The sequence below is a fragment of the Halichoerus grypus genome, chromosome 8, assembly GCF_964656455.1.
Source record: "Halichoerus grypus chromosome 8, mHalGry1.hap1.1, whole genome shotgun sequence".
NCBI classification, from domain to species: Eukaryota; Metazoa; Chordata; class Mammalia; order Carnivora; family Phocidae; genus Halichoerus; species Halichoerus grypus.
The window spans coordinates 120,994,786-121,021,673 of NC_135719.1; the positions used below are offsets into that span (position 1 = coordinate 120,994,786).

Consider the following 26,888-nt stretch of genomic DNA (forward strand, 5'->3'; position numbering starts at 1 on the left):
GCCCAAGGTTTTCATTGAAACAGGGAAAGATTGAGATTGATTTAATTCATTTTAAGTAAAATCATCAGCCTTTTGATGATTCCATTAATTTCCTCCCTTCTGAAAACCTCGTTAGTGGTAATTGGAAATCTTGACTCTGTTTCTCATTTCCCCCCACTACCCTGCTTTAATCTGAGGCAGCTGGATACCGCACTCTGCTTTTTCATTTGCTGGAGGAGTGGTTTGAAGACGATTTTAATGACAGGCTTTGACAGTACTTCGAGAAGCTGAGACTGTGGCTCACAACCACTTGGGGGCCTCAGTCTTGCTCACCTGCTCCTATAAAATTTTACTTAGTTCTTGGTGTACAGATGGGATGGAGTCCCCATGGCCTGTCATCCCAGGCAGTAGATGCAAACTTTTCATCACTCAACGTTGTAGACCTCCTGTGGTGTGCCAGACCCCATTCTGGTTACTGAGAGTTTCCCTGGCACCTCCTCCCTGCCCTGGTGGAGGTGCAGAGGCCTAAGTAGGTGAGGTTGCCTGCAGACCTTGGGAACTGTGGTCTCTGAGGCTTTATTTCTCCGTATTTTTATGGTTGCAATCCCTATTTCTGTGCTTTTCCTTTGTGGGCTGTAAAGAGGAATAAATCACCTCTTGAGATCAGAGAAATAAAGGGTGGCAGTAGTTGTAAGAGCTTACCACTGTTGGCAGGTGACAACGTGTAAAGCACTTTCTCGTATATTATGTCATGTTGGTGTCCTCACAATAACAAACTGCTCATAGCCAGTCAAGGGTAAAGCTGGGATCTGAACCCAGGTCCTGCCATTGTAAATCAGATACTTTTTGTACTGATTTTGTGTGTGTGTGTTTTAGTACTGACTTCCTCATGCCATTGTCTTTAGCATTACTTCAGCCACTTAAGTTTTAAGAAGCTATTATATATACACTGGGCCCTCTGCGAGGAACTGAGGCCCTCACATCTAATTGAGGGGAAAGGTGTAATACAATACATCCTCATCCCCCTTGAGTGGTTCAGGTACTGAGTGCTATTAAAAAGAAGAGAATTCATGCTGACATTGTCCAGGAAGGTTCCTAGAAGAGCTGGGGCTTCCACTGGGCCTGGTGGGAAGGGAGAGCTGGGAAGGGCAGTTTGGTTGGTATTTGGCTGCCTGAGACTCTGGGGTAGAGAGAACATGGTGAGGTTTTGGTCCCTTTATCAGACTTAGGAAACCAACATCCGCTGGGGTGATGCTTTTCCAATGTTACTGTACTTTTAAAATCTGATTTGTGCACCCTGTGCCCACAAAGAATCATGTGGTTGTTCTGGGGTGCAGTCCTCCAGTCTGTATTCTTTGAGTTTTTCCACAAGACAAAGAAGTCCTATAGCCCTTCATTTCCCCTCCCTGAGGAGAGGAAACCAAGGGTACATATTTGTTTCATTATTTCCCTTCTAGAGGCAGAAGCTGTTTAACCAGTTGCCCCCATAGTTCTGTTGCAGGTGGGAAGGGTGGCCCACACTTTGAGAAACACTGTACCCTAAGGGCATGCTCGTGCCTTCCATGTTGCAGGAAGGGGACCTGGGTTTGGACATCATAGAGGTCCCACTCGTGTGGACTAAGCTTTTAGGATAAAGTAAGGAAGAATGTGAGGAGTGGAGGAAGTTAAATGATGTAAATTGACTCTAACAGCAGCTGAGGCAGTCTGGCTTCTCCCTTGACCTGAAGGCAGGGAGTGGGGCCATTGAGGCTGAGTGGCTTGAAAATGAAGTCCATGCTCAGGGTTACTGCATGTTCCGCTGACTGTCGAAAAAAGCATTTTTACAAAGGTGCTATTTGGAAACGTAGCTTTCAGATGAGTGTGTTGGGATTGGGGGTAGCGGTCAGGGGTCAGTCAGTGGGTGGGAACAGGTCTGGGATTCGGGGTCCTGTACGTTAAGAGCCCAGGAAAAGGTAATCCCAGGTCTTCCGTAGGATTTAGCAGTCTTGGTGAATCCTGGGATTTCTGTCTGTATTTTGGGACCAAATGGGACCTAAGGTGGTTAGGAAGATTAGAAAAGTTACCAAGTTAGCAAATACCCTGTTAAGAAATGATATATATGCCTTAGTTTGGGGGTGTTGTAAAATACCTACAGTATAGTGAAAAGTATTGACACTTAAATGTGCAGTAGGTTCCGGGTAGTAGCCACTTTAAATCTGTTATCCCATTTTCATTGTTTCAGTGAAAATTTTCAAACATTAAAAACATTTAAAAAATACGGAGACAAATATCATATCTGGGGACTTGATGCCCAGATGTATTATTTTGCCATATTTGCTTTAGAAGTGTCCAAAATTCATGTGTATCCTTCCAACCATGTTTGTATGTTTTTACATACTTACATGTGTGTTTACATGTGTTTTGTATATTACATATACAGGTTTTGCATATTTATACTTGGATTCCTAAGCAATGTAGAATTTTGTTTTGTATGTTTTTAATTTCCCATAGCTCCCCCCCCCCCCAGTTCACTCAGCATTGTTTTTGAGATTTAGCCATGTTGATATGTTGGTTTTACCTGCAGCATGCCGTTGTATTGTGTTAATATACCAAAATATTTGTAACCATCCTCATATTAATGGCTATATAGGTGACTTCAGTTTTTCACCCTTAGGAACAGTACTGCAAGGAGCATTCTTGTACATGTGTCGTTAGCATGTATACAAGATTTCTTTAGCATACATGTATCTAGAGCAGCAGGGCTGCTGGATTAATAGAGGTGCACAACTTCAGCTTTCTACATATTGCCACATGGCTCTCTAAAGTAGTTGTATCCATTTACACCACTACTGATGTATAAGAACATTCTTAGTTCTCCACCTGCTTTGCAATACCTGGTATTGTTAGATATAATTTTTGCCAGTTGATGGACATAAAATGAAATCCCCATGTGGCTTTAATTTTGTATTTCCTTGATTACCTTCTCCCAATTTGTAGATTTTTTTAAAGATTTTATTAACGGGTTCAAACTTACAACACCAAGATCAAGAGTCACATGCTCTACCGACTGAGCCAGCCAGGCCCCTCATTTTCTCTATAGCAGTGGTTCTTGAGGGTCCTTAAGATCCTTTCAGGAGGTTGACAAGGTTGAAATTGTTTTTGTAGTAATACTAAGATGCTGTTTGCCTTTTTTGTACTCATTCTTTCATAGCTGTGGGGTAGAGTTTCTGGAGGCTACATGACATGTGTTAACATGATTCCTGCGATGCTTTTTGTTGTTATTTTTTAAATGAATTTATGGGGGCGCCTGGGTGGCTCAGTCATTAAGCATGTGTCTTCGGCTTGGGTCGTGATCCCGGGGTCCTGAGATCGAGTCCTGCGTCTGGCTCCCTGCTTGGCGGGAAGCCTGCTTCTCCCTCTCCCCCACTTGTGTTCCCTCTCTCACTGTATCTCTCTATTTATTTATCAAATAAATAGATAAGATCTTTTTTAAAAAATGAATTTATGAATACACAATACAAATTTTTTTAGTTTCATTTTCATCTATGACATATATTGATAGATGTAGCACATAGACAAATCTTTGGGGAGGTCCTCAATTTTTAATAGTGTAAAGGGGCTTATAAGCAAAGAGTTTGAGAACCATTGCTACTTTACCATGTCAACTTTATTAATATTTTTTCCCTTCTGGAATGTGGTGGGGTTTTTTTAAACTTATTTAAGAAATTCTTTCCAATTTTCATAAAGATGGGCTCTTATATTTTCTTCTAGAAGTTTTGGAATGTATTTTTGTGAGTGGCATCTGCCATTTCCCAGCCACTAGGAATAGTTTTTAAATTTCACACTCTCTTGAGAAACATTTACATAGGTTGAATAGAATATTTTCCACATAGATCCTCACAATGGAATTTTTTTGAGATTTTTTTTTTTCCTAGGGGGAGGGTGAGGGAGGGGATGGGGGAAGGATTAGCAGGGATTTAGGCACCTTCTTCAGATCCCTTTCATTCAAGAGAGTCTCCTAGCATTTTGCAAATCATTGAGATGGTGTACACTCTCATTTTGGATCCTTGTGTTCATTAGTTCATTGTAGCTTGCTGCCCAGAGGGCCAGAACTTACCAGTGACAGGGATTCTAGAAGCATACCTCCTTTCAAAAGCCCCCACTTTCCACTGGAGACACTTGAGTTTGTGTTAGCATAGAAGCACCAGAGCTCTTCATCCTGGTTGTGTCTGTGCTGGGTGGGTGGGCAGGCAGCTGGCGCGTTAACTGTAGTCTGGGGTGTAAATGATGGCCCCTTACAACAGAAAACACTGCTAACATCCAGGGCCTCATCATCTCTCTCCAGATTCCTACTGGTTTCTCTGTCTCCAGTGCCTTCCCCACCTCCCTCCCCTCCAGTCTGTCTTCTACCCTGCTGCCAGAGTAACTCTCAAAATTTCAGACTTAGAACCAGGCTTCTCTCCTTAAAACAAAAGAAGTCAAACCCAGGGCTCACTCGAAGATGTACATTAAGGTTCATATTCCTTCACAACATAATTCTCATCTGTGCTTTCAGCTTTCTCTCTAGCCACTTCCCTGTCCTATGCTCTGTCTTGCACTTCGTCATTCCCATAATACACCATAGAATGTGCCCGAAGTGCCTTGCGCTGTTCCCTTCATCTCAAGTGTTGCTCTCCATTTATGTGTTGGAGGAGAGCCTGTTTGACTCTCAGACCACACAAAACTCACAAGTATGAATTCTGAGAGGATGCTTTCGTTTTCATCTTTGTCTCTCCACTGACTCAGTCTTTCCAAAAAAATGAAGACTCGAGGTTAATTTCTGTTAAGTCTTTGTTTCACTTGTGGCTTTGTTAAGGCACAGCTGCTATGTCTCCATCCCTTCCCCATAAGTTCCTTCCCCATAAATTCTGTTTAGAAGATTGACCCCTGTCATTTCGCAGCCCAGTTGTTTAGTAGCTACAAGAGAAGGGGATTTCTTTTGTGTTAAGGAGCCACTGTAGACTTCCTAATAAATCGTCCAGCACATCCTGCCTACATGAAGAGGATGCACTGAACAGAGGATGGAAACACCTAGTCCTTCACTTTTCCTACCACCAGTTCAGCCATTGCTTTTTTTTTTTTTGTAAAGATTTTATTTATTTCACAGAGATAGAGCCAGAGAGCACATGAGGCAGGTTGGGGCTGGGGGGCAAAATGGCAAAGGGAGAGGGAGAAGCAGACTCCCCGCCAAGCAGGGAGCTCGATCCCCAAACCCTGGGATCATGACCTGAGCTGAAGGCAGTCGCTTAACCAACTGAACCACCCAGGCGCCCCCAGCCGTTGCTTATTTTGAAATATAATAAATTGACATTTATTTTAAATTGACTGGTATACTTAAAAAGTGGTACATGAATTGCATGTACGTGTTAATGCTGCTGGCAGAAGGGCTGTGCTCAGAGATGGTGCTGGGTGGTGCTATTTTTCCCATTTAGCCACAGCCAGCCTCCTACCTCCCCCTTGGACAGCCTAAAAAATAAAATTTCATGAACCCTGGAAATCTGTTAGAGATGCAAATTAGGGAGATTAACTTTTTCTTTTCTTTTTTTTAATTTTTTTTTTTTTTTTTTTTTTTTTAAGATTTTATTTATTTGTGAGAGAGACAATGAGAGACAGAGAGCATGAGAGGGAGGAGGGTCAGAGGGAGAAGCAGACTCCCTGTTGAGCAGGGAGCCTGATGCGGGACTCGATCCCGAGACTCCAGGATCATGACCTGAGCCGAAGGCAGTCGCTTAACCAACTGAGCCACCCAGGCGCCCAACTTTTTATTTTCTGAAAGAGCTTTATGGCAGGAGTCCACAAGGTACCGAGAAAAGGGGCTCCTGCTTTGAAAGACTGCCAGCCTGAGTGGCCTTGCTAGAAGAGGGTTGGGGGCATGAGGTGGGGGGGGGGGGGCTGTTGAGACAGGAAAGGCCCTGCAGGGGGAGCCCAAGGCAGAGGCTGGCCGGTCACCTTCTTCACGTTGTTACTGTATCTGAAAGAAGTTGACTTTCTTTGGCAATTTGTTTATAGTTTATAGCCCTTTCGTTAGTTCTAGAGAGTGGTCACTAGGTTAAGTGGGGAAATTAAGATAGCGCAGGGGAAGAGTTATTGTTCCTTGGGTTATGTTGCTGATAAGGGCAAAGCTAGGATTTGCTCTGTTGCACACTGCCTTCTAATTTATGCAGACAGGCTGGATAAATGGTGGATATGAATTCTCAAGTTCAGGAGAAGGGGCTTATGCCACAGGAGTGAGGTGTGAACGCTCACAAATGCTGTGTTGCTAGCTATGGAAACATTAGGTCTTCATATGGACATGGACCTAAGAGGTTTCCTTTGTGGGTAATGCTTTTCTTTCTTCTTACTTGAGGAGCAGTCATGTTTGATGAGGAGTTACAAAAGTGAAATATGAAGAGTACCTTAGATAAGCCTTGCAGATCAAACAAAATGATAGGGATGGTCTCCTTCTACCCTAGTTTGTCCATGCCCCCTTGCCTGAAACCCAGGCACTCTGGAATATGTAAGAAAACAATCCTTATATAAACAAACCAAATGTATGAAATACAAAATCACCGCCCCCCACCCCCACCCAAGTAGTTATTGCCAAAAGATTTTGCCAACCACCAAAGGTGTACTGTGACGTTGTTTTCAAATAGCAGGTGTTTCTGGTGGATCTAAAATATGGTTGCATTCACACCCAGCATTGTAGGATCACATTTGGTGTTGAAGGCACGCGAGGGAAAGAGGAGGTAGGGGAGCTCCCGGTGGCACCTCAGGCAGTATCAAGCAAAGCATTAGGTTGGGCCTCCAGCTCTGAACACTGTGCTGAGTCCTACCTCTGCCCATTAGGATCTGCCTCCTTTTTCTCCCTGCAGTTCTCAGCTCCTGTTCGCTGCGCAACAGGCTCCTTTGCCAAGCATGAAGAGCCTAGATGTCAAATCCTTTCTGTCCTGGCAAGAATGCGGTTCTGTTTGTTTTCCAAGAAGCCTTTTTGCACTTGGGGATTTTCTTCTTTTCTCTTATGGGAAGTTGCTTCATCATTTCCCAAAAATATACCACACCTCTTGTTTAAACAGGGTGCCCTTGAAGAGCTTTGGAGCCTGAAGGGGGTGGGCATGTTGTGAAATCCTTTGTTCGAAGCTTTGATGCAAGCCGGAATACTGGCTGTTTGCAGGCAGAAGTCTCAGAGTTTGCCAGGACTGGGTCCAGGAGTGGGGTGTGGGCAGGAGAGACTCTCAGGGAAGCAAGAGCTGGGGTCTCTTAAAGCAATTAATCAATCCATGTTGTAAGAGGTCTCAGCCCTTCCAGATACAGGCTCCATCAGGTGTTTTTTCAGTGCCTTAAATGTGCCCAGGCAGGTAAAGGCAGATTCTCTGCCCTTTTGAGATGCTCACGGTACCCTGGAGAGGCAGTACCAACTCAGAGATGGTATGTAACTGTGTGCTAGGTTGTGTGGCCATGGGGTTTTAGCCCAGAGGAAGGAAATTCCTATAGAAGGAAGCATTAAGATCATCCATGCACAGCAGGTTGGGTTTGAATTGATGGAGGGAAAAGTGGATAGTGAGGAGAGGGGAAGTTGAGAAGAGCCAGAGGGCTGATCTGAGGCCATGGTCATGGGTGAGTAAGGCCAGTGCAGGTACCCTAGTGGGACTTGGAATTGGAGAAATGGGACGAGTCAGTTTGTGGAGAGCCTTGCATATCCAGCAGAAACATTTATACATATAGAAAGAAATTGGCAGGCTTTCGAAGATTCTAAGAAGAGAGCATTGGAAAAATGTGAGGTGTTTTTTTTTGGGGGGGGGGAACGATTAGCCTACTAGGGTAAATTGGAGTATGCCTCCAGGTGGGCAGTAGGAGGGATTCCCAACTCTATCCATAGTTCTTGGAATGAAGTCATGCTGTTAGGTACTGGGGGGGAGGAATGGCCTGGTAGAAGGCTTCTTCTGGCTCTCATGAGCATGGTCCCAGGGGCCTGTGCCGATGGCCCTCTGCACCTCCCCCAGCAGGACACAGCAACTCAGGCCATAAGGTTGTTGCTGGCTGAGTAATAGGACCAGCTGTTGAGTGCCACCCTGAGTAAAGCTTTGACCAACCAGGCCCTGCTCAGTGTCGAAGCAATGTCCCCATGGGACCAGGCATAATGTGCAGCAGGTTCCAAGCCTCCAGCATCATTGTAGAATGTGATTTACCAGGGATTACTGCTCAGGTCCAGTTGACGCCAGTCACCTCATGCCTAATCAGCAGTAAAAGTGCTATTTCCAAACCCCTTGCCAGTGTTGAATACTGTTATCTTCCCCTGTGCCTATACCCCCTTAACAATTTTAAATAAGGAATTTGGGTAACTTTGGATTATAAGTAAAATCAAAGAGGACCAGTCAAAAAGTGCTCTTCTTAATAGAGTATCTATCTAGTAGTTGCTCTTAATGAAAAATGGAACTTGGGAAAATAAATTTTTGTTGAGAGATTGCAGGAGTTGAGGACAAATAAGCATAAACAGGTTATGCTTATCACCAAGATCTATTAATTTTCAGTGGGAGGGAAAAGTGAATGGTTGCCAAGGGAGGTACTGCCCAGTTCTCTTAAGTCAGCAAATGAATGACAGTTTCAGTACCAGCTGCTGGGCCTGGGCTGGGCCTGCCCCTCCCACCCGACCCACTCCAAGCTCCCTGGCACAGACCCACCGCATGGCCAGTGTAGACATTGTGTTTGCAGCCCTGGGCAGCAAGCAGTTCCCCTTGGTTCTCTCTGCCTAGGGGTTTGGGCCTGTGGCCCAGAAGAGATACTGGAGGGGACACATGGCTGGAGCCTTGAGTCTTCAGCTGCCACCTCATATTACTGTCTTTAAAGACCAGTGCTTTCTTCTTGTTTTCCCCAGATACTCTGCTCTGGATTGCTGGTAGATAAACTGCTAAAACCATTCTGAGTAATCACTTCATTATAGATGGGGGAGAGGGTGCTCCCTAAACCAGGGCTTGACTTTCAGGGGCCCTGCCCCACATTTGTGGAGAGTCTAGTGGTCCTTATGTTTGTTTTTCTCTGTCTCTCTGAGAGGTGAGGCTAGATGGAAAGATTGAGGGAGACGTAGGGGGGAGAAGGCAGCAGGCCCAGAGTTCAGAATCAGTTGCTCTGCAACCTTTGTGCAGATTTGGGGGGTGTATGGTTTCATTTGATTCTGCAGAAGGGCTGCAAATACATGTGGGTTAGTCCCAGAGGACAATACCCACTGGCATGGAGATTGTGAGGCACACTGATTCCATTTCCCATAGGCCAAGTTGCTCCCGGTTGGGGAAGGAACCATTGTTCTACTAACTTATTCCACTGCAGGGTCTGGCCAGAGACATCTGCCAAGATTCTGCGACTCCCTGATTGCACGTGTGACAAGCCTTTTCTGTCAACAAGGCATAGAGGCTGGGGAAACCCAGGATGAGCTGTCATCCTGAGGAACAGGCTTGTGGCAGGTGCTGCCCAGCGTGACTTCCTTTGGTGCGGCGCAGACGGCAGCCCTGGATGCAGCCCTGGCTTCTGTGTAGAATGCAGGTGTGGAGGGGGGTCGGGGGGAGGTGCTGGGCCCAGAGAGCCTTGATCCTAGACACATTCCGAATTTGTATCTAGGCCTACCTCAGAATTTATTGTCTCTGAGTTCACCGAAACGACTGTGGGCCTCTGGGGCCAGGGGAACGAGGAGGCAAGGGATCCAAATTTGATACCTTGTGAGGTGGTTCTGAAACAACACGGAGCCGCCAGCTTTTCAACATTTGTCTTCGGCACAACCTGTACTCTGGTATGTTGTAAACTGACACCCCGCTTGCCTTTGTGTGATGAATTTGGACTTTTGTGCAGCAGTTGGGGAAGAAACTGTGGAGCGGCGGCGAGGTGCGGCTGCCTGCCTGCCCGCATCGCGCTTTGAGCGGCGCGCCGACTCCCTCTGCGCAGCCACGTATGCGGGAGCCGGGCCTTGAGTGTTTGGGACCTTCCTTTTGCAAGGAGGAGTTGAAAATGGGGAAGAGACATTGCTAATGGTAGTTTTAAGAAGGGTGGTTCTTCTAAAGTTGATATAATTGAGGAAAAGATTTTGAAAATTCAGTGAGCATGCCGGAAGCAGGGAATCCTTCGTGTCAGGTGAATACTTGCTGACAACAGCCCTGCTCAGTTGCGAAGACGAATAAACAGAATTAAGGAATAAAGTACCAAATTGTCAAACTATATTGTCCAAGATCGTATCTAAAAGGCAGAGTATAATTAGGCATTTTACAATCCTGTTTGGCTCTGAGAACATGACTTCCTTATAATACACGTAAACCTATTATTTGACTTTGAGGGCCTTTTCAGAGAAATGGGGGGACTACCTATAACCAGCTTCTGGAATAACTAAGAGTTATGCAAAAATAAAACCCTCTCTGTAAGTTCACAAGGCCCTTCCAGAACTGTGAGAGTCCGTCCTTGGGAATCCATTCTATTGACCTACTCTCTGATGTATTAATGCCTTTATCCCCTGCATTGTATTCATTTATATGCTAATTTCTACCATCTCTTTTCCATTTAGATACATTATGATTTTAAGCTGTCAGGTAGGCTTCTATTTTAAAATACCGGGCTGCTCAAACATTGCTAGCCTTCTCTGACTGGTAAAGCCCCAAGTTCGGGGAAGTAAGAAGAAAACCACCACCAAAAGTAAACCAGCTAGCTCCTAGGCTGTGACCTTTTTCATACTCACCAGTCGCAGCCTCCGTCTTTGCATGTGGAGTTGTATGTATGTGCTTGAAGCAACTAAGTTTTTAAGAAAAAATAACCGACACCCCACCCCAGGGTACTATAATAGAAAGAGAAAAATCTCTTTAATTATAGCAGTGTTGCAGGCTTCTCCCATGGCTGGCTGGCCACAGCATGGAGTTGGTAGGCATACAGTGTCTTTCATACTTGCCATTACAACATGTTAATTAAGAGAATTCAGCTGTGGCACCAGCTGGGGATGTCTGGCTCTGTGGAAGATTGCAATTAGATGCTTTATTTTCTATTTTCTTTCTCCCCTTTCAACTTTGGTGGAATGCCTTTGAGTAGGGGCTTTTAGTCTCAGCAGCATAAATACTTTAATGTGCCTAATTATGTAATCGTACACTTACACTCCTCTGTGTACACACATATGGTTTTATGGATTTTTATCCCCTTTTCTCATACATGAAACACCCTGCCTGCTTTTTTGGTTGGTATGGTGGAGCCAGATTCCTTCGTGCATTTCATGCAGAAAGAAGAGGAGGGTCAGAGGCAGTAGTGATTTTCTTCTGCTTTTAATCTACTCCTCTGCCCCCTCATTGACCCATTGACCCTTTTATGGGCAAGTCCTTTATCTCTCAAATAATTAGCATCTCAGTAGTTTCCTAGCAAAGTCAAGGTAATTTAAATAAAATTGAACTTTATAATACTGTGTCTTTCCGTTAATTTGCAAGCGCCGTCTTCCAAAGTGTGTAGTGTTATTTTTCCCAGTCCTCTGTTCCAGGCGGGCATAGGGCATTAGCCTGGACATGAGAGTGCATGCATGCAGGCACAATGGAACCCATTGATTTCTAGCATGCAGCCGGTGCAGAGAGGTCCTGTAACCCCAGCTGTTAGAACCAGAACCTGGGAGCAGCTGCCTTCTGAGACCCAGTCCTCTGTGGATAGGCCATCTGCTGCCATGCGAGTGTACTCTGGGAAAGAAATTGACCAAAGGACATCTTTGTGTTCCTTTTCTCTGCTCCAATCCCTCCGTTTCTTTCCTGGCACCCCCCCTTCCCCCAGCAAATTGAGGAAGCATGATGAATCTGTACCGGAAAACTCACATGGTTTTCCTCTCTGTCCTTCCCTGTCCCCACTCCACCACACCAGTATACCCTGCTCCATTGAAAAATAGTTTCCACAGCAGGCAGGCACATTTATATGGCTGGCTTCTTCTGCTGCATTAGTTCTAGAGAGCAGGGTTTCGTTTTATTTTTAGCAACATGACTTCGCCTTTTAGAACTGGAAGGGTCCTTAAAATCTCATTTTATGGAAAAGGAACCCAGTATTTTTCATTCCTCAGCCTTGTATTCAGGGTCTTCCCTGTTCTGGTGCCAGCCTATTTTCTAAATGTCCAGCTGTCTCCTGTTAAACATGGAATCTCTTGCTGCTTTCCACACACACCTCTTCTTGCTTCTCTCCCTGTGCTGGTGCTGTCGTCTCCCCGTCAGATGTTCTTCCCACTCTCCTTTATCCCATGGTCACAGTCCTGCTTCCCCCAGAGGTAGGAGTTCTAATACCATTTGTTCCATCCTTTCTGATCTCTTCCTCGTTAGAATCTAAGTCCTTCTTCAGAACTTCCTGTCGTATGCCATATTGATTTCTAATGTGTGTCCATTATGGTTACTTACTAGACAGTAAGCTCCCAGAGAGTAGGGCCTGTACCTTTTTCATCTATACATTTCTTCCACCCTCCTTCTCCCCTTGCCTGCCACAATGCTTTGGGACTTAGTAAAAACTTGTGGAAAGAATGAATGGATAAATGTAATCCTCACATGAACTCTAGGAGATAAGCAGAGTAAATATTACTATTACTATAACCTGGTTGGGGCTCCTTATCTATGTCCTCAGAGTCTAAAGTCTTCAGGAATAGAACCATATATTATCTACTCCTGAATTTCTAGCACCAACCTGGCACATTGGTAGGTATGTGTTTAATAGATATTTGTTAAATTACTGAAGTATAATTCCTATTAGGAAAGTGAAACCCAGGGAGATTAAGAATCAACACTTGTAAATGTTTTTCACTCTCTTCTGGGTGAAAGTTATTAAACCCGTTTTTTTTTTGGAAGACAAAAAGTGAAAGGGTATTTTCTCTTCACCTGTGTGACATCTGGACATAGTTAACTACTGACACATAGAATGGGTGAGGCTGCAATAGGCAGTATCTTCTGACCAGGAATCTTGGACTGGTCAGTCAGAAATGACTTGGCAGACAGAGTCAAGGGTCCAAAGGCCAGGAGAGGCCAGGGGGGTGACAGGAGCACAAGCCTCAGCATGATTAATAAGAGCACAGTTGAGATTCTGCCGCTGACTCTGACCTGGCCCAGACTTCACTAGTCTGTTTTGAGGCTGCTCTGTTTAAGTGATCAAGGAGTCTCAACACTATGCTAGAGCCAGGCTGGTAAATACGCAGGCTAAATCAAAGGGGAGGCGAGTCCTAGTCTTGTGGAAAAGCACCTTGAGAGCCATGCGCCCTGCCTTTGACCTCACAGTGGATTTTAGTGGATTCCCGTTGTTTTTAAAGTTTCTTAAAAGAGGCATAAATACGGCCTCAGAGAAAAGCAATTGGGAAGGATTCACCTCCTGTGCCTGGGAGGAGGAAGGGAGTACCCTGTGGCAGGCAACCTCTCCATTGACCTCAGTGGCCCCATCTGGTCCAAAACTTTAGAAAGACCCAAATGTCGAAAAGTGGAGAAGAACAAAAAACCATTGGGAGATCTCACTCGACTCCTCATTATCCTTATCAGCTGATGGTAGCGCGGGGTGGTAAGTTCCCTTCCTAGGAGGTACAAAGGAAATCAGGAAGGCTTGATAAGCTGCTTTTCCTGTGGTGGCCATGTGAGATAGAGTGGTTTAAGTTCAAGTGTTTCAAGAAGAGAATCCCATCCCCCACAAGAGAGAGGAGGAAGAATATCCAGATCATAACTGCGGATTCCCATCTACCTATATGCCCATTGTCACCATGTGCCAAGGTTGTAAAAGCTTTATTACCCCCACTCTCCCTAAATAACAACAACAACAACAACAACAACAACAAAACAGACTTTTTCCTTGTATATTTCCTGTCCCTGTCTTATGGTAGTCAGGCCCGACTTGAGCCCCCACAGAATGTACAGGGCTTACTTCATGGTGTGCCTTTGTTAACCTTAAAAATAAAAGTCCGTTATTTTACCAGCAAAAATGGGTTTACTCAGGAATAACAGAATTGCAATTTGGGACATGCAAATTATGGCAAAACCATAGACAAGTCCAACAAACAAAATAGAGGAACTTTATTTTACGGAGGAGGAAGTTGGGAGGGGTTGTTTTGAACAAAAGTCCATTGGAGAAAAGCAAGAGTTCAGGGTGATGACGATTTCTCATTGACCGAGTTGCAGGGGTAATCAGTTTCTTGTAGGAGATGCAATATGCATATTTCCCTTTTGGGGCCTGTAATTGATGATTCTTTACATTGAGATGTTCTGCTAGGGGTCTTTGGCTGATAGTTCTTCTGGTAATGGACATTGAGTGGTAGGGCTATCCATTCCATCCTCCCCTTCTAGCATCTTGAGTCTACTTCAGTGAGATTTCCCTTAATTTTCACACCTCAGACTCACAGTTAGTTACACCTTATATGTCACGAGGAAACCCAGTTACATCTTTCTTCAGAAAGACCATTCAGATCTTTACCCCTCAATTACTGGTGTTTTTCAGGGAACTATGGTGTTTTGTTGGTGGATTTAGTCTATCACCTGCTCTCTGTCATCATCTGTAGTTAGAGTTTATACCAATTATTTCCTTTAATTCTTTGAAGTTGGGTAGGGTCTCGGTGAGTAGCAGTGTCCTTTTGAGCACCTGGGAGAAGCTGCCTGCTGCCTGACTCACTGTTTGGTGGCACATGGCAGAGGCTGATTATTTGGGGCTTTGGCAGAGATGCCCCAGTGACCCTCTGTTTCCAGGAGCTGGCCGAAAGTCAGCCCACTGTCTAATTCTAATTCACCTCCTCGTTCTGTGTTTAGTGACAACCTTCCTTTCACACATCCTTCTAGGAAGATTTGCATTCTTAGCAGAAAATGCCCCCATACCTTCTCCTCTTGCAGCTTTGGTAACTGCAGTCCCTAAATAGCTTGCTTGTTGCATTTAGAGATTCGTGAAGGAAACTGTCTTGCCTGTTTTCCCACTACTCCTGAAAAATGTGGGCCCACTTGAGATATGAGCTGAGTCCTCTGGGCACAGGTAAACTCCCCTGTTCACATTCTTCTCCAGAAAGGAATCACTGCAACTTTTGTCAGTCATACCCCACCCCCATGTTATACCTTTGTAGGTCTTGGGGTAAATTTTTCTGCTCGCATCTGTAATCAAAGAGTTTCTCTGTAAGAGGGAGAAGGGCAAACCAGAGTTTGAATCCAGACTCGTAATGCTTAGTAGCCAGGTAACCTCAGATCATTACTAAATTTTTCAAAGCTTCAGTTTCTTCATCTGAGCAAACTGAGTATTCTACCACCTTCCTGGTAGGACGGGAGAATTAAATAGGACGGCAGCTTTAAAGTGCCCAGGGTGGTATCTGGTGATACATGTATATTCATTCTCTTCCTCTCTTCTACCTCTACCCTGTTGGACAACAGAAATCATTAAGTTTGTCTTAAATTTAAATTTGTGTTTCTTGAAGGCCTACTGTGTGTACTTGGCACTGTCCTTGGCATTAGGAGTTACCAGTAGTGTTAGAAATGAAACCACAACTCTGATCTTTGTGCCTGAGTCCATCCCTGCTTCAAACTCCAAGCCAGACCGCTAATTATCGCCTGCTTATCAATTACCCTTCTGGAGTTGGACAGTGTCTTAGGCAGCAGATGGGGGCTTCCTCCAGAGCACTAGCCTGCATCCTCTCGGAGGTGGGGAATTCTGAGGAGGGAGAGCAAACACATGTGTAGCTCAGTGAGATGATAGGGTGAAAGAGGTGAGACTGGGAAGTAGCAGTTGCTGAAGAAAAAAGAAAAATAAACATCATCTGCTTTCCCTTAACCCTTTCATCACTACCCCTGTCAAGGGGTGAATAGTAACATTTGTTCATGCACATGGAATGGCCTGGCTCCCTAGCTCTGCTGTCCTCCCACTGTCATGTGGGCTGTGCTCTGTAGGTCACTGCACTGGGTGACTCCCAGGCCTGGAGGGAATAGGATGAAGGCCAGTGGTCCTCCTGGCTGCCCTTCTTTTAGCAGTCATGACAGTAGGAGGGCGGGGGGGGGGGGCACTGCCATAGCTGGCAGCCTGTTCCCCTGGGTCCCTGAGCTTCGAGAACAGGAGGAGGTAAGAGGGTAACAGGCCATATGGAGGCCATTTGTCAGTCAAGAGAGCAGCCCAGGCTGCTCTGCTGAGAAGGCAAATGGGGAAAGGGGCTGGTGTTACTGAGCTGGAGCAAGGGGAAAGCAAAGAAAGACACCCCCCCCCCCCCAACGAAGTGCTCATCCTGCTCTATTCTCTGCCTGTCCTGTCTCCAGATAGCCAGACAGTCCTACAACAACCTTTTTTCTTATCTTTGCCAGAACCTTTGCCCTAACCCATTCCAAAAACCAGAGGTAAAGGTCTAGTTTGCTATGTGAAAATGAATGTAAAGTTTATCAGTTCCTGATATGTGCCAGACATCATGCGAGTATCTTTTAGGTAAACAGTTTTGTCATTCTTCTAAAACACTACTTGTGGGTGGGAATGACTGTCAAGGAGTAAGGCTCGAAACAGTTCAGGCAGTTGACAAGGTTGCAGATTGGGCCCCTGGGTCAAACCGAAATTCATCTGGCTGACATCCAAGACCATGCTCTGACCTGTCCTGGCCCTGATCCTGTCAGGTCAGGAGTACATTTTCATGGTATATACCAGATTTAGAGAACATGAGATGTACCTTGCAGAGGTATTCTCTCTGCTGTTACCTCTTCTTGCCTCATGTCAGATCAGAAACCATATGGCCCTTTGCGGTTAAAAACATGACAGTACCTTGAAATGTGGGCAGAATTTTGCAAGTCAGAGCAGTTTTCTACTAAGCATCTACTGTCCGCCAGATTCAATGCCAAGATCTGGGGATAAAAAGAATGAGCAGAACACATACTTGCCCCGGGGCCTGGGTGGGTGGGTGGGTGGGTGGGGTTAGTGGGGAGGTGGGGAAAGGACTGACCTGTGAGGAAGTGATTGTTGCAGAACCCACAATATGGTGATAGTTTATAGAGAAGAATGAAGACATTCTGGGAACAAAGGAGGAATAATAAAGCTACTGTTTATTGAACGCTTAGTGTGTGACAGACCCAGTACCAGGCGCTTTACCTGTGGACTTGTGATTAATCTGCCCAGCCACCCTGTAGGTAGACACCTGTACTTTAGGATCCCTATTTTACAGGCAAGGGAACTGAGGAATCGGAAGATGTGCCCAAGCGCACACGGGGGGTAACCGTTGGCAGTGTGACTCCCCTGCTCACATTCTAGACCCATGCTGGTGAGTGTTACCCTGTGCTGCTTTGTTCTCCCTGGCAGTGCTCTTTGGAATGGTTTTTCTGGAGCGGGTGACCTTGGGACTGAATCTCCAATGATGGCTGGGGTTGACACATGTGCTTTCAGGTCAGGGTTCCCGGCAGAGGAGAGAAATAGCACTTCTTCTTTCAGAACAACTGAGGGCTTTGCTGGCTGCTTCCAGGTGCTAGGAGTTTCATGTCTGCAGCAGGGTGCAGTGAAGATGTTCCTCCTCATTGGCTCTGAAGCCATGGCTTGCATTTCCTCTTTCCCGCGAGGTGGAGGGAGGGAAGGAGGAACCCAGACCCAAGACAAGACTGACAGGCTCTGAAGCCAGTCCCACTTTTGAGTTACCCGTCTGTCTCCTGTCTCCTAGTGCAGGGCTTCCCCTAGGCCTCTCTCAGGGAAAATGGGGGTGGGGGCCTGGGAGGAGCAGTAGAGGCAGCCTAAACCATGGGTGGTGGGTTCCCCCTTCTTTCTCCGCCCCAGCCCCAGGGCCACACCCTGGGAAAGGCCTGAGCTGTGGCAGTCGCCCTCCCCCAGCGCGTGGGAAGTTCTCATGAGAAAAGGGATCCCAGCTGGACAATGGCTTCCTGTCTGAGGGCTGGGAAGGTTTGTCTTAGAGGAGAGGAAGGTTGCAAATGGCATGAGAAATTGTCTCTTCCCTCTCGCTGCCGCCCGTTTGAGACTTTTGACTATTTGAGTGGGGGGCCAGGAAGGCTGAAAGCCAGGGAAAGCCAGGGACAGAAGCAGCCCTTGGGTATCCTTGAGTAAGTGAACTCCTCTTGCTGTCTCCCTGTTCCTACTACGCAGCTGAGGCAGGAATCTGCCCAGAGGGATGCGGGAGTTTCTGCACAGACAGCCTGCTTCTCCTCAAGTGCCTCACACCTTATCCTCTATTTAAAACCACCATGGCTGTAGAACTTTGATGAAGGAACCTTGAGTAGGTGGTGAGGCCAGCCACTCAGGCAACTTAAGACAAATTTGCAAATGTCAGAAGAAACCTCAGAGGTAACCTGGTTCGTGTCAGAGAGACCACTGTCCACAGGCAGTACCCAGACTGTTTGTCACTGGGCTCCCTTTCCAGGGTGTGGGTATGGGAGGAGAAAGTGGGCTCGGAGACCCTCTGTTACTGCCTGGTGTCATGGAGAGGGAAGTCAGCCTTCCTGGGTTCAAATCCTAACTCTGCCCCTTTCCTGCTTGGTGCCCTTGAGGAAGTTTCTTAACTTCTCTTCACTCAGTTTGCGCATCTGTATAATGTTGTAATAATACGTTTCTTACAGGGTCTTTGTGAAACTTGAATGAGTTACACATGTAAAGTGCTTGGACTGGTGCTTGGCATTTAGTAGTTGGTCAATAAATGTTAATACTGAGATTTTTAAAGGCGGCCTCAGAAGAAATCTTTTGACTATAGTCAGATGTGATCACTACCCCCCCACCCCACCCCTGCCTATTTACATTTGTCTGGAATGTCCACTCCCAACTTTCTTGGGAGGTTTTCATGAGAGAATCACCTCCTATTTGAGCTAGCCTTTTCACGCTGTAGTAGGCCTTGTCCTTTCACATACAGAGCAGCTAGATGTTCCAAAAGCTCCAGGCCTAGTGTATCGGAGGATGAGCCACAGAATGGAGCCTGGGAGCCAGAGTGCCTGTTGAATCCAGCATCGTCATTTACAAATGTGTGATTTGCGGCAAATTTCTCAACTCAGCTGAGCCTCATTATTCTTAGGAGAAAATATAGTACCTGCTTCATGTTAAGAGAGAGCTCACAAGAGTGCATGGCACATGTAATATGCTATCTATTTGCAGTAATTATTACTTTCCTTGTTTTATGTAAAGGAAAAAAAAAACCCAAACCAAAACACCAAACTGTACATTTGAATACCCTTTTTGTCTGTTTTTACCTTGCTTTTTCTCTGGCTCTGCTCCTAACCCTTGAGGGCTAGAAGTAGAATTGGACCTTCACATATCAAGAAGGAATTTTGAGGGGCGCCTGGGTGGCTCAGTCGGTTAAGCAGCTGCCTTCGGCTCAGGGTCCTGGGATCGAGCCCCACATCGGGTTCCCTGCTCAGCGAAGAGCCTGCTTCTCCCTCTCCCTCTGCCTGCCATTCTGCCTACTTGTGTTCTCTCTCTCTGTCAAATAAATAAAATCTTCAAAAATAAAAAAAAAGGAATTTTGAAAGAAAGCATGGCAACAGTGCCTTTTAAAGCAACCTGCAGGGCTCCTCGGTGCCCAGGGCTACCTTTGTCCACATCTGCTGCTTCACCTCTTATCTCCTGCCCTGGGCCGTGGCTCTGAACCCTCTCCACTGCTTTCCGATCCCCAGAGGCCTCCTCTGGCTCTCAGACACGGACTCTTCCCCACGATCTGTGCTGTCCAGGACAGTGGCTCCAAGCCCCATATGGCTACTGAGAGCTTGAAGTGTGGCTAGTCTGACTTGAGATGTGCTGTTAAGTGTAGACTCACTAATGAAAAGAAAAAAAACATCAAATATCTCATTAATAAATTTGTGTATCGATTACATTTTGAGATGTAGTCACTAATGTATTTTACATATAGTAGGTTAAATAGATTATTAAAATTAATTTCATGTGTTTCCTTTAGTTTTTCAGTGTGGCTACTAAAAAATTTAAAATTACCTGTGTGGCTACATTATATTTCTGTTGGACAGTGCTGTGCTAGATATGTAATGTCCATCTGTTCCTTCCTCCCCTCCTTATTTTTTTGATCCTGTTTCTCTTCTTTGCCCGGGGGTCTCACCTTCCACCGGTTGCCACCAGTGCTCAGATGAATAAGAGGTCTCTGACAAGGACAGCCCAGGCTAATAGAAAAGCTAACCTTTTAACACCTCCTTCTTTGATTTACATTAGAGTTGGATGCATGTGAGTCTGTCCTCTCTAAATTGTTAAGCTTTTTGTGGGCCTGGTCCCGTCACATGGACATTTATGGCCCTCCTAGGGTGGCTTGTGGGGAGAGGCGAGCTCTGATCCTTTGATGGAATTACAACCAAATAGGGACATTTACAGTACCACCTCCAGTGGTGTCCCTGATGATTGCAACTGCTGCGTTTGTGGGCTGGGTTTGGGGGGGGCCTTTTTCTTCTCCCCTGAATTCCCAGGAAAGCTTTTCTCTGGCCATCCTTTCTTTGGATGCCTTGATTAAGCACCTACTTCTCTGTGCTCAGTTGTGTTCTAAATGTTACTCCTCTGATTTAGTCTAAAGCATTATTTCAAACCCGGGAGTGAACACCGACAGTTTCTTAAGCCCTCAGTCCCTGTTTGGGAGTATGGTTTTCTTGATAACCAACGTCAGCCAGAAACCTCTTTTGTTGAGTCTTTTTAAAATGCACCAGGTAGGGGCGCCTGGGTGGCTCAGTCATTAAACGTCTGCCTTCGGCTCAGGTCATGGTCCCAGGGTCCTGGGATTGAGCCCCGCATCGGGCTCCCTGCTCGACGGGAAGCCTGCTTCTCCCTCTCCCACTCCCCCTGCTTGTGTTCTCTCTCTCGCTGTGTCTCTCTTTGTCAAATAAATAAATAAAATCTTAAAATAAATAAATAAATAAAATCTTTTTTAAAAAATGCACCAGGTATTTAAATGTCTCTTTCCCCTCCTCAAGCTGGCCTTAGTACTCCCTACTGCCCACACCTGATTCTGCAGGGGCTCAAGTGCTTCTTCAGTTTTTTAAACTGAACAGTTTGATCCTGGGCCCCTTCCTGGAGCTCCCTTTGATTTGCTTGTTACAGAATCTTACAAAGTTTGTTTTGTTTATTGCCTCTTTCTCCTAAAAGGCTGGTCCCCAAAACAACAAAAGCAAAACCCATTTAGAAGGGCTGATCGAGGGTTCTTGTTTTTTACTGAGGGTTTTAGGCTGCAGTGACTTGGAGGTGGAAGGATCAGCCAGCTTATTTTGCATCTTCTACCCCATCTGTCCCCTCCCAGCTGGTTGGATGGCCTTTCGCTGAATGACTGCTGTGCGCCAGGCACTCTGCGGCCCCTGAAGAATTGCCTCGCTGCTTCCTGCGTGCAGTGGAGACCTAAGGGGCTGTAGGAGATAATGGAAAGCAGAGAAGGAAGCTAAGGAGAATTAATTGATTTTTTTCCTGTAAAATTTCTATCTTCTGGCTTTCTCCCTCTTTTTTTAAAATTATGCAGCTTTGCCAAATCAGATGAGTTCATTGTCTTCTTGAGGTTGAGAACAGAGCTCAAAACTCCCAGACCTAGGGTTGTCAGAGAGAGAGCCCAATGCACAGATTAAGTCAGCCTCCCGCCCAGAAGGGTGGCTTCCAGAAGCCTCTGGATGATTATTTGCTCTTCCTGATGTTCTTCCCTTTCTTGTTAACCCAGGCATCACTGAGAGGGTCCTCTCAAACACCTGCTCTTTGCCATGACTCTCCCACTCTGCTGTTTGGGCAACAGGGCCATATTTTTTTCTTGTGTTCCTGGTGTCTTAAAATGACCTTGCCTCTACCCACCCACCCCCCCCCCCCCTTTTTGTTTTTACTTCTACAGCCTCCTTACTTTCTTGGACCTGGGGCAGCCTCTTTGCAACACTGAGCCCGATGTATTTAGCTTGTCTCCTTTGTCTGACCGTCATAGGTAACATAAAATAACCCATGTGCACTTATCTTACCAGGCTAGCATTGCTGTGCTGTTGACATACTCTAAGGCTCCCTCCAGCTCTGTCCATCTTTGATCAGATTCAGCTCCTCTTGTAATTCTGCCCTTCTTGAGAACCCTCAAAAGCTCCCCTTGTCCTTTGAACATAGTACAAACACCTTCTGTTGCAGTCAAGGCCCTCTGCAAGATGGTTTCATTGCTCGGCACTTTTTTTTCTGAATTTTCCTTATTGTATTATGCAACCCAGCTAGCTGGGGCTGCTTGATATTTTCTAGGCTTTACTTACACTTTCCTACCTCTGCATTTGCTTAAACCTTCTTCTGATGAGATAAAGCCCCCACTTGAAATGCTGCCCCCTCATGAACCTTGCCTAGTCTCTCCCACACAAGATGTGGTCTCTCCTGCTTTGTGCTCCCTGTCTTGTGGCACTAATCACGTTCTTTGAGGTGTATTAGAATGTCTATGTGCGGAGTATCTTTGGAAGAATATGAAAGAAATGGGTGCAGTGCCTTTGAAGAGAGGAACTGAGTGACTCAGGAACAGGAGAGGGTTTACTTTTCACTGTACACCCTTCTTTTTGAGTTTTATATCATGTGTATGTATGTCCTATGATTTTTTTTCAGTATAATTATTATTCACATAACAAAGATCCACTCTAGAAAACATTGGGGAGTACGTTTATAACCTCAGAGGGTACGTTTATAACCCCAGCGAAATGTCCTTAAGACACAAGACCCAGAAGCCATAAAGAAAACAACTTTTAAAATATATGTGTATACTTGTCATAGCCCTCTTTAGCTCCAAGTACCTGAAGTGCTTATCTTTTTTATCCTTTTTCAGAGCAGAGCACAATGACTCCTACATAATAATAAATAATAGTTGAAATGAAATGAAATTGCCAAGTCACTTCTTTGTAGACCTCACTCTTTTTCACTGATCGAATGAATGCTGGGTGATCTCCAGGGTTCCTCTCATAGATTCCATGCAGATGTGGGCTTTTGGGCAGGGATACCAGCAAAGCGGGAGTGGCTTTAGAATCAGCAGCTTTTCCGGGCGCCTGGGTGGCTCAGTCGTTAAGCGTCTGCCTTCCGCCCAGGTCATGATCCCAGGGTCCTGGGATCGAGCCCCGCATCGGGCTCCCTGCTCGGCGGGAAGCCTGCTTCTCTCTCTTCCACTTACCCTGCTTGTGTTCTCTCTCTGGCTGTCTCTCCCTGTCAAATAAATAAATAAAATCTTTAAAAAAAAAAAAAAAGAATCAGCAGCTCTTCCTCTGAGACCATCTTTCCCAGCACACTGGACCTGTGAGTGGGTCCTGCCTGCTTTCTGGAGCTGCCCTGGAGTGCTCAGCGTTATGCCTCGGAAATGCCCCAGTTAGACACAGTCCTAGGAGAGCTGGGGGATCTGTGGCAGGCTTGTTGCCCTGAACAAAAGAAGGAAAGCGTAAAGAGCAAAGCCGTTTGTAGAGGTTTTTCGGAAATCCAGCTGGCCAACTCTTTGAACTAGTTGGCCAAAGTTGCAGGAGGCACCAGACAGGAGTGTGGTGGGTCTGTCCCCTCCTGTTAAAGACTTTGGGGAAGGTGGGTGGCGTGGGAAGAATCTGGAGAAGGCATGTCCCTAGAGGGGACTGGGGGGCTTATTTGGGCTCATCTGTTAGTCTCAGAGAAGTTGCCCAGACCTCCCCTGTGGATCCCTAGGGCACCCACCCTGGCATTATCTTCTAATAAATCTTTGCAGTTGAGTCTTTTCTCCCCACCTCAGCAATAAGCAGCTTGTAGGCAGGGAGCCGTCATCTCTTTTTTGACGTGACCCCCTCCCCTCCCCCGCCACCTGGCTAGCTGGCAGCTTGCTTACTAGCAGTTTGCAGGTTGAAGGGCAGTGGTATTTGGTGAGAGACTGTAAGGGCATCTGTGTGCGAGGGAGTGGTGGGCAGGCCAGTGAACAGGAGAGGGCACAGTCAGACTCCAGGTCTATTAGAAGAAGTGAAAAAAAAAAAAACAAAACCCCGCAACGGTTCTTATTTTCATACTGATGTTCTTGTGATAGTCAGGATAGGGGCAGGGTATCTGTCAGCAAAATCAGATGTCCTTTGGAGACTTTTATCTTTCTTGTATTAGTATGGCTTTTGGAAAGTTGAAGTTCATGGTACCTGGCCATCCTGCCAGCGTGTCTTCTCCCCCAGCCCAGCCTTCCAAACAGCACTTCCTTTCGTGCCCCTGCTGTGTCCCTCCTCTTATGGCTAGGCGCACCCCACAGTCCATTCTGCAGCATCTGTCCAGGAGTGGAAGGGCAGGCCATGGCGTCAGAATCCCCCTTCTCCTCGAGCTGCTCAGACCTTGCCGCTCATCTGATTTATTACTACAACTTATCAATACCAGGGTTCCCATCACAGTTGGGCTTCGTTTGCTATCCCGCTGACTGACCTGTTTGAAAGGGAGGTAACCTTGACATTCACACTTCTTAAAGGCCCGCTCAGCTCATGGGGTAGAAGCAGTGTCTGCAGGTGGAAGAGCACAGATCTTAGAATCAGAAGAGTCGACCAGGGAGGTCTGCCCTTTACACTGCCTTACGCTTGGCTACAAGTCATTGAACTTCTGTGGGCCAGTGTCCTCATCGACAAAGGGGAGTCATGATACCTATCTCCTGGAGCTGTCAGCGTAAATAAGATAGGAGGTGAAGGTGCTTTTAAAGCTAAACAGTCCTACCTGAACAAAAAATGCAGGCTTTCCTATGGGATAGAGACAAGCGCTGACAATGACCACTCCACTCAGGAGGTAGGGGCTGGAGAGGGGGCCTGGGAATCCATCAGAAATCCCCTGCCAGGCCATGAAGGCACATTTTCATCACACAGTGGAGTCCTTGCTGGTATTGATGTTGGAAACGGGGCTAATGTGTCTCCTGCCCAGGCTGACAGCATTTTTACCACCTTTCACTCTGATTCATTGTGTGTCTCGGTAGGTTTTATCAAAACCGTATTATGTGCTAGATCTCTGTGAGTTCACAACTTTGTCAGAGTCTGTCACTCCCTTATGGATTCAGTCCTCTCAAGGCACATGCCGAGGGAGAGGGGCAGTGTTGCAAGCAGCCAAACTTTCCCTGTGGCTAGCGTGCTTCCCTCTGTCATTGGCAACCTGAATTTCCAGAGTTTGGCCAACAGCCTTTCCAAGGGAATGGCTCTTGCTTCCTCCTGTGTTGCCCCTTGAGGCCTGCAGAACTATCTTGCTCAGCGTCACGGACAGGATTCCCACTGGAAAACCCCAGCACTGTAGCTCTGTTAACTGTCTGTCTTTGCAGTGTGCTCCCTGCCCCCGGAGCCAGAGAATGGCGGCTACATCTGCCACCCCCGGCCTTGCAGAGACCCCCTGAACGCGGGCAGCGTCATTGAGTACCTGTGTGCCGAAGGCTACATGTTGAAGGGCGATTACAAGTACCTGACCTGTAAGAATGGAGAGTGGAAGCCAGCCATGGAGATCAGCTGTCGTCTCAACGAGGGTCAGTCTGACAGATGGGAAAGGGGGTGCTGCTGGGGTTCTGCTTCCTTTCACCACGGGCAGTGGTGCCCACTTCCTCCAGAGCACCTGTGCCGTGGGGCAGGATAGTTCCTTTGATGCCCGGTGGCCTCCCTTCCTTTGGGATTTCAGGTCTTTGTGCAAGACATCTGGGGTTGCTGGTGCGTGTCCCACTGCAATTCAGCTGGGCCACCAAGGGGCTCGGTAGCTTCACTGAGGCATCTGTTCTGCTATGTAAAGTCCCTTTGATGCTCAGCATCTCCTGTTTGCCCAGCCAAGTGCTGGTGACCTTTGACCATGTTCTGCTAATACCTTCTGGAGTATCTCTTTTATATTATTTTTCTTTGAATGGAAATGGACTATTTTGTTATAGAGCTGCAGTCCAGCTGGACAGAAGACCTCACCCTCACCCCCTCCTGCCTCCTCCTGTTGTGCATGACAGGAAAATCCAACTGCCTGCAGGAAAGCGTGTGTCATATAGCCGTCTTTGTGCTTCACACTCAGGCTCCAAGACCATGACAACCCAGGGAAGGCTGGGGACCGGCCTGAGATTTACAACTGAAGTTACAGGATCTTAGAACAGGGGGTTATTACAGCCTGGTTCTTACCAGTTTCCCTGCCACGTGGGGGAAACATGGGCGGGACCTCGGATGGTGGAATGCCGTGGCCATGGAAGTGGCCGATGTCCACCAGCCTGCTGCTGAGGGCAGCGTCAGAAGGGGTTCATACAGGTCAGATCTCTAGGGGTTGGTGAGGTTAGGAGTGAGATGGCCCTCACAGGGCTGAAGTGAATTTTAGGTTTTGGAACAGGATAGGGAAACGGCCCCTTCCCTTGTATGTAAACCCTGCTCCACACGTCGACTTCTAAAGTGGCCCCAGCCGTGGCACTGGGCAAGGAACCTTGGACGAGATCAGCCGTGGGGCTCACGTGTTCCGGGTCTGGGTATGACACACTTCTGACAATGGTTTATTTCTGTAGACAAAGATGCCCACACGTCCCTCGGGGTCCCCACGCTGTCCATAGTGGCTTCCACTGCCAGCTCCGTGGCACTCATTCTCCTCCTTGTGGTGCTGTTTGTGCTGCTGCAGCCCAAGCTGAAGTCGTTCCATCACAGCAGGTGAGCCCGTGGTGGGGGCGGCAGGGGTGCTGTGGGGGCTGGCCTCTGATGGCACAGGGGTTGCGGGTGAGCCCGGCAGCCTCTTCTGCTGTGTGTGCCCAGGGGAAACGGGCTGGGGGGGGGCTTCCTGTGCGTTCACTCCTGGATATGCCTGGCCCTGTGCTTATCACTTTGCACACATTAGCTTAATCCTCACAGGAGCATTGCAGATAAGGAAGCTGAGGCTCAGAGAGGTTAAGTCAAGGTCATCCCTCTAGATGATGACCGCCTGGAGATTTAAACCTAAATATATCCAACCCCCGAGCCATGTCATTTGCCCTACATTGGTGGTTCTCTAAGTGTGGTTCCAACGACGTCCGCATCACCTGGGGGCTTGTTAGGAATGAGAATTTTCAGGCCCCACCCCAGACCAACTGAATGAGAAACTCTGGGGCTGAGGCCTAG

At 46.7% G+C, this 26,888-nt stretch overlaps 1 protein-coding gene across 3 annotated transcripts in view; it reads left to right on the forward strand.

Moving 5' to 3' along the window:
• SUSD6 (sushi domain containing 6) overlaps positions 1-26,888 on the forward strand; it is an 88,941-nt gene that overhangs the window by 52,133 nt on the left and 9,920 nt on the right. For all 3 annotated transcript variants that reach the window (XM_036107242.2, XM_036107239.2, XM_078053846.1), the window contains 2 exons: positions 25,112-25,309; positions 26,306-26,444. In XM_036107242.2, the coding sequence (XP_035963135.1) occupies positions 25,112-25,309; positions 26,306-26,444 (337 nt within the window). The remainder of the gene's footprint in view (positions 1-25,111; positions 25,310-26,305; positions 26,445-26,888) is intronic.